Here is a 20,977-nt window from a genome sequence, read left to right on the forward strand (position 1 = left end):
GCCACCTCCCTGCCACCCTGTCACCTGTCCCTGTGCTGTGTGTGCCACCTCCCTGCCACCCTGCCACCTGTCCCTGTGCTGTGTGTGCCACCTCCCTGCCACCCTGTCACCTGTCCCTGCCCTCTGTGTGCCACCTCCATGTGCCACCTCCCTGCCACCCTGCCACCTATCCCTGCCCTCTGTGCCACCTCCCTGCCACCCTGCCACACGTCCCTGCGCTGTGTGCCACCTCCCTGCCACCCTGTCACATGTCCCTGTGCTGTGTGCCACCTCCGTGTGCCACCCTGTCACCTGTCCCTGTGCTGTGTGCCACCTCCCTGCCACCCTGTCACCTGTCCCTGCCCTCTGTGTGCCACCTCCATGTGCCACCTCCCTGCCACCCTGCCACCTGTCCCTGTGCTGTGTGCCACCTCCCTCCCACCCTGTCACCTGTCCCTGCGCTGTTGTGTGCCACCTCCCTGCCACCCTGTCCCATGTCCCTGTGCTGTGTGCCACCTCTGTGTGCCACCCTGTCACATGTCCCTGTGCTGTGTGCCACCTCTGTGTGCCACCCTGTCACATGTCCCTGTGCTGTGTGCCACCTCCCTCCCACCCTGTCACCTGTCCCTGCCCTCTGTGCCACCTCCCTGCCACCCTGCCACCTATCCCTGCCCTCTGTGCCACCTCCCTGCCCCCCTGCCACATGGCCCTGCGCTGTGTGCCACCTCCCTGCCACCCTGTCACATGTCCCTGTGCTGTGTGCCACCTCCGTGTGCCACCCTGTCACCTGTCCCTGTGCTGTGTGCCACCTCCCTCCCACCCTGTCACCTGTCCCTGCGCTGTTGTGTGCCACCTCCCTGCCACCCTGTCACCTGTCCCTGCCCTCCCTGTGAGCCCTTTGCTGTCTCCTCACCCATCCCAGCAGAGCTCCATGAACTCCAGCTGGATTTTTGCTTACAGGTGACATCCCCTCCTTGTCTCCTCTGCCTGTCCTTCCTAAAGAGTTTGTGGCTGAGGCTCCTGTCCCCAGGAACTCTGGAAGGGTAAATCCATCCCAGCCAGGCTCGTGCAAGCCCACGGTGTGTCAGACCACAGCACCCTACATCATATTTTCTGGCACTTTCATCAGAAAATAGCATGTATCACTTTTTAGAGGCCCTTTGATCTTGCCTCAATGCATCCCATGTATATTTTATGCAGTCTGTGCACTTGATTGCTTTTATTGTGGCCAAGGCAGCACAATACACTTCTCCACAGCTGCTACCGACCTCCCACAGCATCCCAGAAAACAAATACATCCATTCAGCCTGCTCTTGATTTTCCAGCCTGATGCAAATGATTAGTGACCTCTCCCAGTGTATTTTGGGGGTTGGTTTCCTCCATCTAGGGAGAAGTGTGCCTGCTGACCTCAGATGATGTGTGACCTCAGATAACCGCAGCCCCCTTTGGCAAACCAAAGAAATAAGTGTTTTTGTGACACAGAGGCTGTGCTCCTGCCATCCTCCCTCTCTGTGCCACCCTGTCACGTGTCCCTGCTCTGTGTGCCACCTCCCTGCCACCCTGCCACCTATCCCTGCCCTCTGTGCCACCTCCCTGCCACCCTGCCACATGTCCCTGCGCTGTGTGCCACCTCCCTGCCACCCTGTCACATGTCCCTGTGCTGTGTGCCACCTCCGTGTGCCACCCTGTCACCTGTCCCTGTGCTGTGTGCCACCTCCCTCCCACCCTGTCACCTGTCCCTGCGCTGTTGTGTGCCACCTCCCTGCCACCCTGTCACCTGTCCCTGCCCTCCCTGTGAGCCCTTTGCTGTCTCCTCACCCATCCCAGCAGAGCTCCATGAACTCCAGCTGGATTTTTGCTTACAGGTGACATCCCCTCCTTGTCTCCTCTGCCTGTCCTTCCTAAAGAGTTTGTGGCTGAGGCTCCTGTCCCCAGGAACTCTGGAAGGGTAAATCCATCCCAGCCAGGCTCGTGCAAGCCCACGGTGTGTCAGACCACAGCACCCTACATCATATTTTCTGGCACTTTCATCAGAAAATAGCATGTATCACTTTTTAGAGGCCCTTTGATCTTGCCTCAATGCATCCCATGTATATTTTATGCAGTCTGTGCACTTGATTGCTTTTATTGTGGCCAAGGCAGCACAATACACTTCTCCACAGCTGCTACCGACCTCCCACAGCATCCCAGAAAACAAATACATCCATTCAGCCTGCTCTTGATTTTCCAGCCTGATGCAAATGATTAGTGACCTCTCCCAGTGTATTTTGGGGGTTGGTTTCCTCCATCTAGGGAGAAGTGTGCCTGCTGACCTCAGATGATGTGTGACCTCAGATAACCGCAGCCCCCTTTGGCAAACCAAAGAAATAAGTGTTTTTGTGACACAGAGGCTGTGCTCCTGCCATCCTCCCCACCTCCTGTGCCCCCCCTGTGTTTCCCCAGGTGGTTCCTGCTTCCTGAACATTCCCAAATTAGGTGGAGCCTAATTCCAGTTTGATATAAACTGCATAAAACCCCAGTTATTCTTACTCACATACACTGGTAAAATACATTTTGCTGCACTCCTAGCAAGCTAAATTGTGAGAACAAGACATGTTTCTATGTTGCCCTATTCAGAGGTATTTAAAAATATATATTTACAATGATACATGTGCCACTGAAAGTTAATTTGCTGCACAAGAAAATTTTGTGCAAATTCTGCCTTTTATATTTTAGATTCTTAATCTAAAGCAGAATTCCTCATTCTAAAATGTATCTCTCTATTAAGAAAATTATGCAAATTAAATAAATAAATGAAAATACTTTGGGATCAGTAAAATTATCATTATTTAGTCCTATTAAAAATGATCTTTTAATTTGTTCTATTTGGTTTCTAAGACTACGTGATCACAGGTCACTTAGTAATCACGAAGTGAACAAATTGGCCTCCTGTTATTAAATCCAAGGTATAAAAGAAGTGTCATTGTGTTTACCACAGAAATATCAGAGACTATTTATTTCATGATGATGTAGAGTGTTCATACTCTTGTTAATCCCTTGAGCCCATTAGCAACAAATATGGGAGGATGGACATTGATAAATCGTTGCTATTCTGAAGAGATTTACTCATTATTTTCTCTCATTGTCTTCACTAGAATTCCTGGGTAGATATGTTGTGAGGAGAGTGAGGAATACTCACTTTTCAGTTCTTCAGGAAAAGTCCCTGGATTTCAGGAAAATGTTTTGTGACACAGTTACAATTTATAACCAAAAGTCAGAAAGCTTCAAGATGCAAATATTTATTAGTGAACTGCTAATATTCTCCAAAAAAATTCTAATATTCTCCATCATTCTTCAAAAATACTCCTCTTTTTTGTGTGCAGCACTGTATTGTCATTTTTTTGGTGACTGATAGAGATATATAATAAGGGAAAATTGCAATTTTGTGACTTTTCTTCAGAAAGACAACATGCTGTAGTATGTGCTGAGTGTTGAGACTGCATATTGGGCAGACAGCAGTGAGTGCTTGTGGATGGCTTTTTTCTCTAAAAGATGATTTTTGGAGAAAGGGCACAAGCTGAAACCATTATAAAACAAAAGGATATGTATTTTTACAAAAGGGCTCATTCAAGGTGTAAACCACTGAAGCTTCATCTCTCTTCAGCAAACAGAATATTTTTATGTCATTTAAGTGTTTAAATTGTTTGGGAGCAAATGGCTTTTCCATGTGCTGCTTTAATCCCTAAGCCTTCTTCAGAAACTGAAATTATAGAGTTAACTAATTTGGGGAGCAGGATGTACAGCAAATAAAAGAAAAGAGGGGCAAGGGTGTGAGCAAATACCAGCTCTACTGTGGCATCTCATAGCAGGTCTGGGCTGCAGCCACTGCTTATCTTCTCAGAAATTAATTTGCCTATGCAGGAGTGGAGGAGAGAGGATAAGGACTGATAAATATCCCAGGAAATTTGACTTACAGGAAATGAAATTGTCATTTTACATTTCTGGTGCTCATTCAGAGAGCAGTGGGATAGGGGAAAAAAAAAAAAGTATTTTTAGAGTTGTTCAAATTGACAGGTGTTTGTTTTTTTTTTTTTAATCTGGAAGAACAAAGAGAACACATTGACGAGAACACAGTACCAACTGCTGATTTTTCCAAAAACGAACTTACCTCCCACAAAGACCCCGTGGATGATTCCAGGAAAATGCCACGTGACATCTCTGCTCCACACTTGCCGCCACCGAGATAAGCTGTCTCCTCCAAGGTGTTGCAACATAACAGCTTCAAGAAAACCACCTCATTTTTCAAAAGTTTTATTGTTAAGTTTGAAGACTAGACAAGGTCGTACTGGTTTTACATCGCTCTACATGATTTAGGTATATACAAAACCATTTGAATATCACACAGCTTGAAAGGTTGCAAAGGTCGTTTGTGTCCGAGATACTTCTGTACTTACTGACACATCAGAAGCCAGCACTGAATATTATAGTTCACATTGGTTGTATAGCAAAGATACACTCATTTAGTATCCTTAGTCTTCAAAACTGACACTTAATTTGTGTGAAGCCATTCCAAAAGAGAAAGTCAACCTCAGATCCAGAGCCAGTTGAGGCAATGGAATGCCGGTAAAAAGGAGCCTCGTGCCAATGCTTTATTTCCCAGGCTATAAATGTAGCATATAACCCAGCAACACAAAGGTGAAGCCTGCCTACAAATACTAGACTGCTTCAGGGTGAAATTTAATTAGGAGAACACTTTTGGCCTTGTTCAATGTCATTGTTAACAATTACTGCAGAAGGCAAGGATCATTTCCGAGCTTTTCTCCTGTCCCCTCTTTAAGGGACGTGTCCTGCACTTCTGGTTTTTTGGGGCTGGTTGCTTTCACTGGGAGAGAACAGTGGTGTTAATTTATAACTTGCCCCTTATGGCAATGGTATGCACCTAGACAACAAAATAAAATCAAGGGGAAAGAGTTTAATTCTTTTTCCTAATCTGATTCCCACATGTTTTGTTAAATCTGAAGGATTCCACTTAAACCAAGAGCTATTTCAGATACTGCTGACATTGGGACCCAAATTTGGTGCTGGAAATGCCATTCCAAGAAGGCTTTTTGGTAGCTGAGGAAAAATGTCATTGGAAAAATTCCTAGCATGCAGGTTGAAACTGCAAGGCTGCCAGATATATGGTTTTTAATAAATTGTCATGGAGTATTGTCACCAGGTATGGAGCTGTCCTCATCAAGACTCTGACAGCTGACCCAGGACATGAGGGTGAAAATACTCAACACAAAATTAATACCAAATTAAAATTATTGTGTTGCATTACAGAAAAACTCTGTAAGCAGATGAAGGGATTACAATTAATTTACTAAACCAAGAAATATTAATTTAAAAGCAAAACTGAAGTTGCAAAAGATATGAACAACATGAAAAAAAACCCCAACATTAAGAACAGAAACCAAATATTTCAGAAGAAATTTAACACAAGTTTTTAAACTAGGAAGTCTAATTTTCTGAAATGGCCTTCTGTTTTTTGGATGCAGTCAGTTAGTGAAATATCTACATGCTATTCTTCATATCTGTAATTAAACTCAGGGTCAACTGCTTTCCCATAATAAGAAAATGTATTTAAACCTCTTAAAGTATTGTGTGTGCACACCCTAAAGAGATAAATATTACTAGTTTTTTTCATTTTCTATTTTCTTTTTGACCTAAAGCCCAAATTGCAAAATATAGGCAGTGGAAATATAGGGATAGACTTGTCCTCCATTATTCAGATTTTTTCTTGCTAGAAGTACCACCAAATTGATTGACTTTCTCTTTAAAATTGCTCCTTTTGCTTGAAGACCACTCCATATATACATCATTAAGGAATGCTGTTAACACAGTTACAGACAAGACAGTAACAGTCTAGTGGCTTTTGTTATGCAGCACAAAGTAAAAAATAAAGAACAAACTTAGCAGTGTTGCACAGGACCTCAACATTTTCTTACACATACTTTTACCTTTACAGGACTCTTCTTTAGAAGTCTTTAAATGTCTAAGCCTTATAAAATAAATACTTGTATAAATACAGTTTAAGGATTAGGTCATTTTGTAGAGGCAGGGTGTTCTGTTTGCTAAAATGTGACAGTTTAAGTGACACTATCAGAAAACCGCCACCATTATATCCCCAATTCTTGTATGTAAAATTCCTGGCTGCTATTCTAGAGTCTTTCACAGTTCAATGAATAATATATATTTAGTCTGTGGTGGAGAATGTGTGATTAAATGCAGGTTTTTTCAAAATCCAAACCATTTTGTTTCCAAGGTAAACTTTGCCCTTTGCAGACTGTGGGCCAGCTAGCTGCTGGCCTGGGAAGCAGTGCCCAAGTTCAGAGTTTTGGTGAGAATGGAACAGTGACAGAAAGTGTAATAAGTTCAGTGACATTTGCTAAAACATGCAGCTGCATCTCTCTCTCTCTCTCTCTCTCATTCTCTCTTTCTCTCCACATCAGCATGTTATGAAATTAAAAGGTTGGCAGTAATCCCAAGTGCTGTTGTTTCAGGTCCCCTCACTCCCTGTGCTGGGATCTTTTTTAGTCTGAGGTGCTGCTCTAACCTAGTCACAGAGCACTTTAATCCAAGGGAACTTGGTTTGCTCTTCAAAGATTGGCATTGTCATCTCAATCAGCAGGGGAAACTGAGGCACGGGGGAGAATGTCCCCCCTACTTCTCCACTTCTCCTCCTAAAATCTACTTTTTAAACTGGGGTTGCTATCATGCTGTGTGTGAAGCATTCCTGTAGATGGGCATGATAGGAAACAGCCTCCTGGTGGCTCACTGGTGTGTGTCTGAAAAGAATTTTTAGGAGCAGTGGGTGACAAGGGCCAGGCTTTGGTGTGCTCCTACGTCACCTCTTACCTTTTGGGGAGGAAAGCTGTGACTTTAGGAAGAGCCTAAAGAGGGAGGGTTTCCTGGCAGTAGGGGAGTGATCCCTCCTATGTGTCTTTTAGCACCTGGTTCCTTCACCCCACATTTTCCTCCTCGCTGGAATTCAGAGCGTTTGTGAAAGTATTGATGGGGTGGGCAGGTCACAGTTTAGGGCTGTGTGCTCACCGCTGGGAAAATCATCCTGGAATGGGATTTCTGATGGAATGCGTGAGTACCCAAGATGAGACACCACAAGTGTCCTGGTGCCTCACCTTAGTCTCCATGAAAAAGCACAGAATCTTTGAAAATTCATAAACTTTGGCAAATTCATTAACTTCATAATACACTGATTTGGTTACATACTCAAAACAGGTGACATCTTTCAAGGAAAACAACACCAGCACAGTGTGATACTAAACAGAAAAGATGGAGGCCGTGTCTACAGCATGCAAAATAGAGAAGGAAAATGGGGCAGTTAGGAAAACCCTCCAGGTGTGTGGACTCTGCTGTCTGGATGAAAGTGGTGAAAGGTAGCTCATAACACCACAGGTACCGTGTTTTAACAGTACCAGGGAGAATTTCCCAAAATATATGTCGTAAGAACTGACAGTGTGTTTGATAGGCACAATTACTATAATGCAGTCATCCCCAAGTAAACTTATTGCTAAAAGCTGCAGTATCACTTTTTGCAAGTAAGGTGATGGTATGGTTTATGGAGAACTCGTCAGCCCAATGTTCCTGAAGCCACAAATGAGCTTCACACTATTTCTCTTCCCTTGTAAAAAGGATGCTGCTGTTTTTTTTCTTTTTTCTCTTTTTCCCTCAACGCGTTTCAACTGGTGGTGAACAACCCAAGGGAGAACTAGGAGGATAATTCCACAGCAGAAGGGACAACACCAACAGATTTTCAAGGGCAAAAAAACCGGATTGGATCGTTTTAAAAGGGCAGGCTTAGACCTCCTGGCGAAAGACAGCTAGCGGCCTACCATAAAAATGAGCGAGCACTGGTTCATGGAAAAACCCCACTCAGCATCCTACAAGCTTCTTCTACAGCAGGAATGGGGTGGGCTCAGTCCTCAGCTGCACAGCCCAGCAGCTCGGACCGCAGGGTGATGCGGCCGTACCACGACCAGGGCAGGATGCGCACGTGCCGGGCGTAGATCGGCGGCTCGATGACGTTCTTGCGGTGCGTGTCGTTGTCAAAGTTCCCCTGGAACACCTGCGGGGAAGCAAACGGGGGAGGTTTTAGTGGAAGTTCCCCTGGAACGCTGGCAGGTGTGGCATTCACATTCCCTGAACGTGATTTCTTTGCCCGGGGGTTTTCTCCTGGGAAGCTGAAGGGCAGCGAGAGGCCTCAGAGAAAAACTGGCAGGTGTGGCATTCACATTCCCCGAACGTGATTTTTTCGCCCGGGGTTTTCTCCTGGGAAGCTGAAGGGCAGCGAGAGGCCTCAGAGAAAAGGAAAACAATTCTTATCTCGTTTGCTTCTCCTGTGTTGTGCTCATGTGGAATGTGTTTGAACATAGTTTACCCACAAGTCATTGCTTGATTGGACTCCGATGTGAGTTGTTTTGACTCATTGGCCAGCTGGGGCCAAGCTGTGTCAGACTCTGGAGAGAGTCACGAGTTTTCATTATTATCTTTCTAGCCTTCTGTCTGTATCCTTTCTGTATTCTTTAGTATAGAATATTATCCTTAATATAATATAGTATAATAAAGTAATACATTAGCTTTCTGAGAACACGGAGTCAGATGTATCATTCTATCCCCTGGTCGGGGTTGCCTGCATTTACAATATGCAGGGAGGTTTTCAGGCTGACCCAGCCCACAGTGAAACTGGATCTGGATCCGCGATGGATTTTTGTCGTTGGGATGCACGACTTTTAACGCTGTTTAAACTTAAGGTATACAGTGGCAAAGAGAAGGTTGGGATTAGTTTTTAGGAAAGAATCCTTCAATCTGAGGGTGGGCAGGCCCTGGCACAGGGTGCCCAGAGCAGCTGGGGCTGCCCCTGGATCCCTGGCAGTGCCCAAGGCCAGGCTGGACACTGGGGCTTGGAGCACCTGGGACAGTGGGAGGTGTCCCTGCCATGGCTGGGGTGGCACTGGATGAAATTAAAGGTGCCTCCCAACCCACGTCTATGATTCCATGAGTCCCTGCCTCTGCTAAATCTTGTGATTCATTCACACTCAGCCCTGGTGCAGGCAGAGCCTTCTACTCAAAGCTTCAGCCTCTGTTCCACCAGGGCCACGCTCTGAAAGTTGCACAAAAATCATTAACATTTAAAAAATTAAATGTCTTTTTACTTGGCATTTGTACCATCTCAAATTAATCCCAGGAGATCCTGTTACTGCTTCCGAGGAAATAACATTAATAATTAAAGTTAAGAATTTTTATTGTATCACTTATGAAAGTTGCTGGGATGCAACTATATAAACCTTTGTTAAAGTGGTGATTATCAAGGATGTTATCTTCTCATGTCAGACAAAAGTCAGCAGATGAATTAAGAGCATCAGGCTGTGATAAAAGTAAAACATCTTAGCTCTGTTCAGTGCATGTTATGATCTTATTTCTACCTGTATTGGTTAACCCACACAAAAGTGAATTATAAAACTCATATCTGTGATAAATCAGTACCAGATTTTTCCCCTGCCAGCCACTATTTAAATTCAAAGGCCACAGCACCAATTTTTGGCAAAATGATCAGATTATCCCCTTGGGTTATTTTCAGTTTTTATGGGAAATGTTCATTCTCTTAAAATGCCAGCCAATTCACTTCTCATTTGTAAAAACTGAACCTGATGGCTTTTCGACTTAAAATGAATGACTGTTGTTTGCATCATGCAGAGAAGAATATAGACCTCCTGGAGAAGTGCTTATGTGACTGAATTAATGCAGAATTACAGGTTTCCTAGAAGTTCTTGGGAAAAATACCAGAATTTGAAGTGCAAGCTGGCTGATCTAGCATTTCAGCCCTGATTCTGGTTCCTTTGTGACATGTGCATAAAGATTTTGGTCTCTGTGCTGAACCTCTTTGAATTTTGGAAGTTTCTCTCCAGTGCTGTCCTTTCAGGACATCAAACAAAATCCATTCCCTCCCCAGGTGATGCTCTTTTACAACTGATGAATTTCCCTTGTCTGCAATCACAGAAGTGGGAGCATGAAAGGATGTGGGAGTTCTGATAGATGGATAAAGCAGCAGAGAAAATGACCACAGAATCATCAGTTTTGTGAGTCTAAGGAAAAAGAAAAACACCCCAACAACCAAAATAATTTAGCACAGGGAAAATTGTTTGCTGCCCAAGTACAGTGTTGATACATAAATCAGCAGGAGCTTGGGCTAACAAGGTTTGCACCTCAAGTCCAGTTTCATTTGTAGCAAAAATTTACATTACTAAGTTCATAATTGAAATTACAATGGCACCTTCCAAAAGCCAAAATGTAGCTAGGAAAGCTTAAAAGTGTTTTTTGTTTCTTGGGTTTTAAAAAAACTTTTTAAAATTTGATTTCTTGCACATGCATGTGAAATATCTTTTTATATTTTTGCCAGGCTAGACAAAGGAAACTTTACAGTCCCAGTGTTCATATCTGAATATGAAATATTGAGATATGAATATTTATCTTTCAGATATGAAAGATAAAATTATGTGAAGCAAAATCAGCAACAAACAGCTGAAGGAGGGAGGATTATGTAATTTACTTACAGCATGAGAACACAAATTAAATATTATTTTTAACTTATGCATGATTTCATTATCACTTGACATCTAACTCATCTGTCTCAGAGGCTATTTTATGCAAATACGAAATACACCTTCCCTCAAAATTCAAGAACTAGTTTCAAAAAATTAACTAAATGTGCTAGATCAGAATAAGGATTTTAGGGAAATAAATTTATCCGAAAGTAAGGGAAGTATTGTCAGCATCCACAAGTGTGACCTGCATAAAATATAACATTCTAACAGAAATTTACTGTTCTTTTCCTGTGGTCCCATGGTACATTTCTTGTGGGAAAAACTATATCCTTTCCCCCTCTTCATTTACTTTTAGCCTCAATTCACTAATAGAGTCAAGGAATCTGGGAGGAGCAGGGAGGACAAAGAACAAAACATTACTTATCAGTGGAAAAAAAAGCTATTTCTGTAGCTAAAAGTAATTTTTTAAATCTACATGTTGTTTTATGCCCAAGCAGTCAATACTAAATGAGCCACCAAAGTAATTAAAACCCTTGAAAAGCTGATGCCTCTCAATGACCACTCCTCACATTTGTTCCTGAGAAGTTTTTTTTAGGATAGCTCTGAAGACTGCCATGACTTTTTAAGATTTCTGAGGCTGCTGTTGTAATTACAACATAATGCTCTATGTAAAAAAAAAAAAAACCCCAATAATGAAATAACCCCAGGGTGATTTGTGCTCAAGAAATAAAGACCAGAATGTAAATTATCAATGTGTCAGTGCACACAGCCAGTGCACACCTTCACTTTCAGCTCTTGTGAGTGCAGGTCTGCTCCTGCCTCATCCCAAAACAGCAAACACAGAGAAAGAAGCAGCAAGAAGTTTTTTTTTTAGGAGTTATTAAGCAGATAAGTCTCTCCAGCCAGAGAGGAGATATTGTAGATGTCTATAAAACCATAAGTGGCGTGAGGAAAATCGATACCAGGCAATATTGCAGTGTCCCCTCAGCAGGGCCAGGAGGGGACAGGCAATGACAGCAGGGTCATCCAGAGCCATCTAAAGGTCACAGCTCCCCTTTCAACACATAATTAAACCATGGCACAGCTTCCACAGCCTTTAGCCACTGCTAAAGATCAGATGAATTGTGAGGGGGAAAAACAGCCGAGGCTATTAGGGACACGGACAGGAAAAAAGAATAACAATTCAGAGCTGGGAAAGGGCACTAGGGAGGAATAACAACCTGACTTTTCCTGATGCCTTTCTGGGCTACCTAAAAACAGAGGCCAGAAGGAATGAAGGGAATTAAAAGTGGTTATGTTTATTGAAGGGCCTCCACGTACACTTTGGGCAGGCAAAGCCCATCCAGGGCCTACACTCAAAAATGGACCACAGGCCACGGGTTTTCACACTTTTGTAAATTTGGTCCTTTTGCATTACAGCTTCAGCTAATGAAGGCATTTACCCCAGGTTTCTCCCCCCAACTCACTTTTGTTTCCATTTCTGGCCCTGGGGCAGTGAGGTGTCCTTGAGTGCCAGGCCTGGAGAGGAATTGTTGTGTCTGCCCAGAACGGGACAGCAGCAGCTGACACTGAATGTGGAGTTTGGAGTTAGGCACTAAAGAACTGCAGGATCACAAATGCATGAAAAATATGAAAGCTAAAATCCTAAGGCATCATTCCAATCCACAGGATGCTCCTTCCTTTGGACAGAGCTTCACCCTCCCCAAAACCAGTGGCTGCCACGTTACAAGGTGACTTTTCTTTTGTACAAGTGGATCAAAAAGCTCCTGCTTTTTGCCAACCCTGCTGTAGAACATTTCAGATTTTACAGTGTCTGTATCTGTTTATGCCACTCTGCACACTCCAAAGGTGTAACTTGCTGGAATATTTACTCAGCAGCTCCAGCAGTTTTACACATGCAGACCCTCCACACACTCCTCTGTAGCTCAGGCTCTTGAAGATGCTGTTAGGAAAAAAAAAAAAAAAACAAAAAACCAAAAAAACAACCAAAAAACCAAACATACCAGAAAATGCATGCTGCTGTACTTTTAAATATGATAAATTTATTCATTATTGCTTTATGGAAAAAGAGTGAAAGACAGGAAAGTAGGTACTGATATTCTCTGCTGAAAAGTCTGAAATAGAAACAATTCTTGTTTGTACTTGTGTCCAGCAAGCAATTTTAATGTCTTGATTTCAAACATTCAGTGAGATTTTTCAACAAAGTGTTTTATGGTGTTAGTGGAAAATCCAGATAATGACACTGTAGGTTGATTCAAATTGTAAAAAGAAAGCATTCAGTGAGATTTTTCAACATAAACAAAGTGTTTTATGGTGTTAGTGGAAAATCCAGATAATGACACTGTAGGTTGATTCAAATTGTAAAAAGAAAACTGTTGTAAGACAGAAAAATTTAGGAGAAATACTTGAAGACTAGCAGCTTGGGGAAAGGTGTGTTGTCTGCTGTACCTTAACAACATTTTTCACACCTAGCAGAATAAATAAAAAATGTTATTTCACAGAGCAGTTAATCCTGCTCCTATAAGAGGAAGAATATTTTATAAAGTATGTCCAGTCGTGGCTCCTATTTGGAGTTTTCTTCTGTGCAGAACACCTCAATATTCAGAAAAATAAAGGTGGCACATAGATGTGTTTGTGAGCACGTGCATTTTTGGAGTCAATAAGAGGAGAAAAAGTCATTTTTTCTCTCAGTTACTATACATAAAGAGCACACATATCATATCCATGAATATCTTTACACAGCCTTTATTATTTCTCCATGTTCAGAACAGATAGAGGGAGATAAAACTTTAAAACTTATCAAACAAACTCTAACATTCCCCTACTGTCTTTCCCATGTGATCTACATGTTGATCGTACAAAAAAGGGGCATTTAGTCCACATGGCTTACAGGAGGTTCAAAGCCAAAAAGAGAAACATTTTGAAGACCAACTTGCCTCCAGAAATGCTTACAGAAATTCAAGGTAGGTTGTTAAATGAGCATTTTGTCTTTTGCTCATTTTGCCTTCCCCCAGCTTTTGGTGTGGCGTCAGGGAGAGAGGGCACACCTGAAATGAGCATAGCTGGATCTTCACCTGACACAAATTGTGATAATTCAGCTCAGAGTAGTGGGAGTCACTCATAATTTAAACCAGTGCAGATAAAAAAGTCACTTAGATTAGAAATTACAACTATTATTGCAGATAATGCTATCAAATAGTGATAATTTATGCTATCAAATAATGATCATTTAAGTAATATTACTGAAGAAAATTTCATTACCTGTGCCAAGTATGTAGATTATGTGTAGGAATTTAACCTATCTTTGTAAACCAGATATTATAATAATTAAACATCATCAGAAAAAAAAAAAAAAGCATTAGCAAATCTAGCAGGAAGATTTTTAACCTGAGATGATCTAAGATTTGATTAATTAGTAGCTTCTTGTCTCCTCTCACCCTAGCAATGGACTGTACATTCAGAAATGTATAAATTGTGACTAGTTCATCATTTTGTGTACAAACCCAGTGGCCATTTGCATACTGGATGCTGTCTACCTGCAGCTAATTGCACAGCTGATGGCTGATGGTGACTGGCAGTGCTGCAGACTGCCAGGCTCCTTTAGGCTACTTTCAAATGTTCTCATCTTCCTGTAAGAAAACAGCCTCTGAAATGCCATTTGACACTGCAGCTGGCCTTGAGTTACCTACAGCAGGCTGTGCAATTTATAAATCACATGTGGAATGTGATTTAAAAAAAAAAAAAAAAAGAAAAAAAAAGAAAAAGGTCAGATTTGGTTTGGATGTCCTCAGCTCTGGAGGCACAGTGAGCTACTGACCTCTAGTTGAGAAAAACAAGATAGCTATTAGCTCTGGTCCTGTTTCTAAAATATATTTTCTTCCTACGTGACAGCCTGCAATGTAATTTAGTTTGTTTCTTGATGGCAACACGCAAACTTTTCATATTTTTTCCAGGCAACCCATTCAAACTATTTAAAATGAATGAGAAGGGCTCCATTTGCTTTTTTTTCCCCTATTTTTCCCCGGTATCTTTTTGTCTGCAGTCACAGGAATTGAGCACAGATGTGAAATGAAATAACTGGCCATTAAAATAGCAAAAGCCAAGCAGGAGCTGCAAGAGACACTGTTCTTGGAACTGCTTTTCAATGTGAAATAGTGCAAAAAACTGAACACACTATTTTCTTCGCCTCTAAACCACAGTTTTGTTAGGAATGACCAAATTTGCAGTGTGCAAGAGATGATATCCTCTGTATTTATGAAAATATATAAATAAAAAAAAATATAAAATTAATATAAACTAAAATAAATATAAATGTATTGTACACAACATACTGCAAGAAACCATTAATTTTCACATTTTGAAATGAACTTGAAAAAATGATGAGGAGGGATAAGTGAACAGCCCCAGGAACTGAGTGAGATCTGCTGATCTGTTAGGACTCATCCTGTAAACAGATCAGCAGTGAGATGCTAACCACCAGATGGGATTAAGTTCTCAACTCTTGCCTAAACTATAAAGTCACAATTTCATTATAAAGTCACAATATTCACCCACAAATCATTATTACCAGCCTAGCAATATATCCATAATTTTTTGTCCGTGACTTTAAAAGTTGGGGTTTTTTTCCTTTCTTCCTGTCTTCCTTTCCCTGAAATGTTTTGGAGCCACAATTCCTCTAAACTTTTTTGATGGTTAAAGGCAGGGTGAGGACAGGGTGACTAAATCACCTTCAGGAGAAATAAGAAAGATTATGTGTTCTGTCCTTCATAGAATAAATCAGGATGTTCAGTTAATAAATAGAACTAATGAGGGTACAATATGAGTATTTATTCTTGTTGCTGTTGATAGTTGTTGATGTCTGCCTTTTAGCTCCCTTCTCTATCTCCTGAAAACAGAGGTAACATTTCACAGAATTTTCACTTTGCTATGAAAACTTGGGTTGTTATTTTTAGGGGGTTTTTTTTGTTTGTTTTTTTTGTTTGTTTGTTTGTTTGTTTTTGTTTTGTTTTGTTTTGTTTTGTTTCCTTGCATTTTGGGAGCAAATCTAACCTTAGGATAATTGTTCTGTTCTGTTCTGTTTTGTTTTGTTTCCTTGCATTTGGGAGCAAATCTAACCTTAGGATAAAGAAATTTTAGTGGATCCTCTTCAAAGAGAGGACCAGTGGTGCTGCTGCTCTCCTGCTCCTCATGGATGATGTACAGCACTACTTTTTCTCCTTGTGGTTTTATTTTTATTTATATTTCTGTCCCACGGCACACAGACCAGGGTTTCTCTCCAAAAACCATGGGAACATCGCATCCACCCAGCTGGAGTGGGTAGTGGATCCTGTTCAAAGAGAGGATCAGTGGTGCTGCTCCTCTCCTGCTCCTCATGGATGAGGCACTGCTTTTTCTCCTTGTGGTTTTATTTTTATTTATATTTCTGTCCCACGGCACACAGACCAGAGTTTCTCTCCAAAACCCATGGGAGCATCGCATCCACCCAGCTGGAGTGGTAAGGAGGTGTCAAAAAGGGTTTACTGGCTGACACTCCATTCCTCTGGCTGAAGAAATTTATGCATTCTCAGTCAGGAAACGGATGATGGAAACAGAGAAGAAATAGGTTGAAGCACTCCAACCAAAACAAAAAGAAAAAAAATGAAGATAAAATCCGTTTTTTGTGTCCTCTGAGGACAGGGTGGGTGTATGGCAGCAAGGGGGATAAGCCACCTTTCCACTTTAGAGGATATTTAAACACTGGAGCTGCCTGTTTGTAGAAGCTTCATCACAATCTGTCTCTTGGAACATATTAAATAATAATCTGAGGGAGGATGGTACAGCCTTGTCTGAGGTGAAGGACAGGTGAATGACTTAAACTCTGAAATTTACCTGTCTGCACCTACTCCAAGGTGACAGGAAGGGGCTTGGGGCTCTTGAATCCCATTTTCTGCTGAGGGTGTAGGAGCAGAGGACCACAGTGCCTTTGGAGGTCAAAAGGTGCATGCCCAAGAGCTGTCTGAGACCCTTTCCAGTCCTGCATCCTATAAAGTTTTGCCCACTTCAGTGACTTCTGGAAAGTCAGACTCTGCCATCGAACTTTTAACTTTTCTAGATGTTTTTGATATAGATAAATAACATCCCAAAACCAGATATTTCAGCTTGATGTTTGTGTATCAGAGGCTGAGGTCTAGACTCCAATCAAGTGAACTTATTTATTTTGTACAAATTTAGATTCAGAAATTCTTATTTCCAGTGAAGTGCATTTGATCTTGGTGTGCTTTTAAATGATCTTGACTTGTTAAAGGATCTTAATAATATGCATCAATTTTAAAATTTTATTCTCAGGGATGTTAATTAATACAGGGTGTGATATGTTTAAATGAGACAACGATTAAGAGTTTCCCATTGTTCCTAGTGGAATATGTGTGTAGCAATTAACAGTCCATCTGCTGAAGAAGGCAAAAACAATTTAATTGCTTTGGCCAATGGTACAAACAAATGTAGACTGGAACAGTACTTTAAATCAGAGTGCATTTTCATTTAGATTTGCTGTGACTCTGTTATCACCAGGGACTTCAACCCATGTTCTCCTTTGCAATAAAATGAATGCAGGCACAAGTTTGGCTTAGACAAAACATTTCTTTCACTTTTCCTCTCTTTTTAAATGTCAGGGATTTAAAATAGGATGTGTGAAAAGTAGTGAAGCCACTCCTGTCCCTTAAATGGAATGTATTTGTGGTATGCCTGCCTAAGGTGAGCTGTTTGCTTCCAATTTTTATCTGACAACCAGTTATGCCAAACATATCCACAATCTAAAAAAAAAAAAAAAAAAAAAAAAAAAAAAAAAAAGGTGTCAGAACCTTCTGAACCAGGTGTCTCATCCACAATCCAAAAAAAAAAAAAAAAAAAAAAATTGGTGTCAGAACCTTCTGAACCAGGTGGCTAACAAACTGATTTTTGTTTTTTTCCCCCATCTAAAATCCTTTAGTTAAAAAAAGTCTCAGTTTGGGTAGAAGACACAGTGAGGTGACACTTGGGTTTCAGGAATTCACAGTGTCACGTCTGGATAGCAGGGCCTGACAATGCAGACACAGAAATAGAGCCATGCAAATACTCAGTACTGTAATTTAGGATATATATTATACATAAACACTCAACACAGTAATAACACATTCCCCTAATGAATGACATTTAATCAATCAATTAAAATCTGCCCAGTGTGGCAGATGCACTTGTCTACCCCCTCATCATTAGGTCTCCCTGTACTCACACAGCACATTTTGATGCATATCAGAAGTTTTCTCACTGTTTGAAAGAAAATTAATTTAATTGACTTATGTGAGGAATATGCCAGTTTATTTCCCGAAGAATTTTTATTTATACTAAGAAATATACATGGAAGCCTGAACATTTATCACCCTGAATACCCAGATTTGAGATGTTATCAGACACATCAGCCATCTGGTATTTCAATAAATCCGTCTTTTGTTTTAATCAGACATAACCCTACTAAGACATTTAACAAATAATTCACATTTTGTCATCTTGGTTAACATTTCCCTGAGCGATGCATATGCTGTAAGAAAATTTTTCTTAACAGATGATTATGAAATTCAGGTATTTGCAGTATAAAAGTGTTATACAGTTTAAGGGAAAGGTATAATGAAAACAAGAGAAAACGTAAATGCTTCCAGGTAAATCAATCAGCAAACCTCTACTTTCCTTATGCCTCTCATTAAACATTTGCAGAGGAAGTTGTGAAACTTTTTTATGTTTCTTCATTATTTTATAGCATAATAAAAAAAATATTTTCAGTGGGCATTTGAAACCCTAGCCATTAATTTCCAGGAAAAAACAAAACAAAACAAAACAAAACAAAAAATTCTTGTCCAAAATGGCTGGGTAACAACAATGTGCTTCACAGGAAATCATTGAAAATAGTCCATACTCACCAAAAAATGCACTGAAACTTTTTTTTTTTTTTTTTTTTGATTATGCATATACACTGCTGTTTACACGCCTTCTGCTCTAGGGTTAAATGAAGAAACAGCAGTGATTAATGGAGAACTGTAAAATTTTCTGCATTTAACAGCATTAAATCAGGTGCATGGCACCACTGCAGTGTGAATGTCATCGTGTTTTGTGACTTTTATTCACCCTGTGCCATCCCCTGCACATGGAACCCAATGAAATAACCTGCAGACCCTCATCAGTGGTGAAATCACAACCAAACTACTGATTTTTCCCTTTGCCTTACCTTGTCCTTCTTCTGCTTTTCATCCTGGTATATTTTCCAGTGCTCCCCATCATTGCTGTAAGCAAGCTTGTAGGACCCCACGAACTGGACGTGGCCAAAATCTTTAGCTCCTTGGGTGATTATCCCAGTGATCTTCGTAGGGATGAGCAGGTCAATCTGAACAGAACAGTCAGAACAGTTTAAATTTTTTTTAAAAAACCACAAATGTACGACCAACCAACCAAAAAACCAAACCCACAAAAAAATCCCGAATAAACCAAAAAAAAAAACCCCAAAAAACCCACCCACCAAGCAAACAAAAGAATCCCAAAAAGACAAAACAAATTCTAAAAGCCCATAAAAAACCCGCAACAAACACAACAAACTCAAATAAATAAATAAAAAAAAAAGATAAAACAGAGGAATACAAAATTAGAACACCTTCTGTTTCCAGTCTGGTTTTGCCACACAGCTTTGGGCCTCCCACTGTGTGCTGACTCCATGGATAATAATTTACTTCTCAAAACTCCAAGTCAATAAATTTAAATTTTAAATTTAAAATTTAAAAAAAATTAAATTTAAAATTTACCTTTACTTTCCTTTTTTTTTTTTTAATTTTTTAAAATTTATTTTTGATTAACCTAGTGGCACAACGTTGAATAATCTCACACCTTTCTCCATTGTGCTGGGTGTCATACATGCTTCCCGAAAAACCCAGTTAATCTACACTGGGAATGATCTGCAGCTAAAAAGTGTTCCCATGTGCTGCTAATAATCAGAATACTTGCTTTTCCATTTCCTTCTCTGTTCATGAGCCCATGCTTTAGTAAGGCTCTTAAAACATTTACTATCATGCTCCTTTTCCTCCTGAAATTCCTTCTCACTTTACACCTTTCTTTCTTTTTCTACCTGAAAAGATCAAAGTTTCTCATTTCTTGAATTTTTTTGGAGTTTTTTTATTTTATAATCTTAGCAGAATGCTTTTTAAAAATGCAAGGCAGGAGTCTTAAAGCCTAATAAAATCTGAGCTTTCAAGTGGTTTCCACATGAGTCAGCATGTCTGTGCTCGGTTCTTTGTGAACCAGAACCCAGCTCTGAATGTAACAGATTTGGGCCAGATGCCTTGGATTAAAATAATCAAGAAAGAGAATGCAATAGCAAAACTAAATTGACCTAATAATGTAATTTCAGAGGCAGAATGAAGGAGTTGAACTCCCTATCAAAATTGATATTTTTTTTAAATTTGAGAGTATAACTGAGGTTTCATTCTGTGTCCTCCAGCAATGTGGAGAGCCAGTAAAAAAAGAAATAAAAGAAAAGGTGGATTTATTTCAAACAATAAATGGCTGTGAGGCAGTTGGCATCTATAAAATTGTTCCTTAAATCAGGCAAGAGAGACTCAGAGTAAAAATATTACACTAAAATGAGAGGAGTGCTGAACTCCACAAACAGATGATTGACATGTTTTTTCAGAAAAAATAGAAATTTGAAAGTGAAGAAATAAAGAATCTCTGGCTGATCAAATGCTGAAGATCCAATGCTGGATTTTTAGGAAGCTGAGGATCCCTGAGCAAACTCATGTTGGATGGGATGTGGGGCTGGGGAGAAGAACAGATGTGCTGTGGAGCACAAGAAGTTAATAATGAGAAGAGAAATGGAAACAAAAGAGCTTGAGAAGTCAGCTGGTCCTGCACAGTGCCTTTGAAAGATGGATATTGGGGTTTGGATTTGTATCCCAGGCTGGACAGGGCTTGGAGCAGCCTGGGACAGTGGAAGGTGTCCTTGCCATGGCAGGGGGGGCACTGGGTGGGATTCAAGGTCCCTCCCAACCCTTCAGACCATCCTGGGATTCTGTGACAATGTAAAGAAGAAAACAACCAAAAAGTGTAAGAGTAAATTTATAAAAAAAAAAGAGGAAAATTTCACTGTTTAGAGCAATCAAGCAAAGGAAGCCTGGAGATCCCAACATGGGAGCAAATAGCAGCAAATAACAAGTAGTAAATAATTTTTAAGAGAGGAATTACTTACAATGTTCAATACTGAGGTACCAAAGCAATAAGGAGAAATGTCAGGGTCTGCAGATGGCTCGAGAATTTTGGTTTTACCAGAATGAGCTAATTTATTGCCAGTAGCAATGGTGGGGCACCCCAGGATATGAAGGAAGCGTCCCTGGGAGGCAAAACTGTGTTATTTTTATTCA

General features: G+C 40.8%; 1 protein-coding gene across 2 annotated transcripts in view; it reads right to left on the reverse strand.

The window, feature by feature from the left end:
• Nucleotides 1-4,253: 4,253 nt before the first annotated feature.
• The window catches only part of EDIL3 (EGF like repeats and discoidin domains 3), a 240,292-nt gene continuing 223,568 nt past the window's right edge, over nucleotides 4,254-20,977 (reverse strand). For both annotated transcript variants that reach the window (XM_041426668.1, XM_041426666.1), the window contains 2 exons: nucleotides 18,799-18,954; nucleotides 4,254-8,086 (listed from right to left, as the gene is read on the reverse strand). In XM_041426668.1, coding sequence (XP_041282602.1) covers nucleotides 7,937-8,086; nucleotides 18,799-18,954 — 306 coding nt within the window. In that variant the 3' untranslated portion in view covers nucleotides 4,254-7,936. The remainder of the gene's footprint in view (nucleotides 8,087-18,798; nucleotides 18,955-20,977) is intronic.

Source organism: Onychostruthus taczanowskii, unplaced genomic scaffold (genome assembly GCF_017590055.1).
Source record: "Onychostruthus taczanowskii isolate IOZ18803 unplaced genomic scaffold, ASM1759005v1 scaffold92, whole genome shotgun sequence".
NCBI lineage: Eukaryota > Metazoa > Chordata > Aves > Passeriformes > Passeridae > Onychostruthus > Onychostruthus taczanowskii.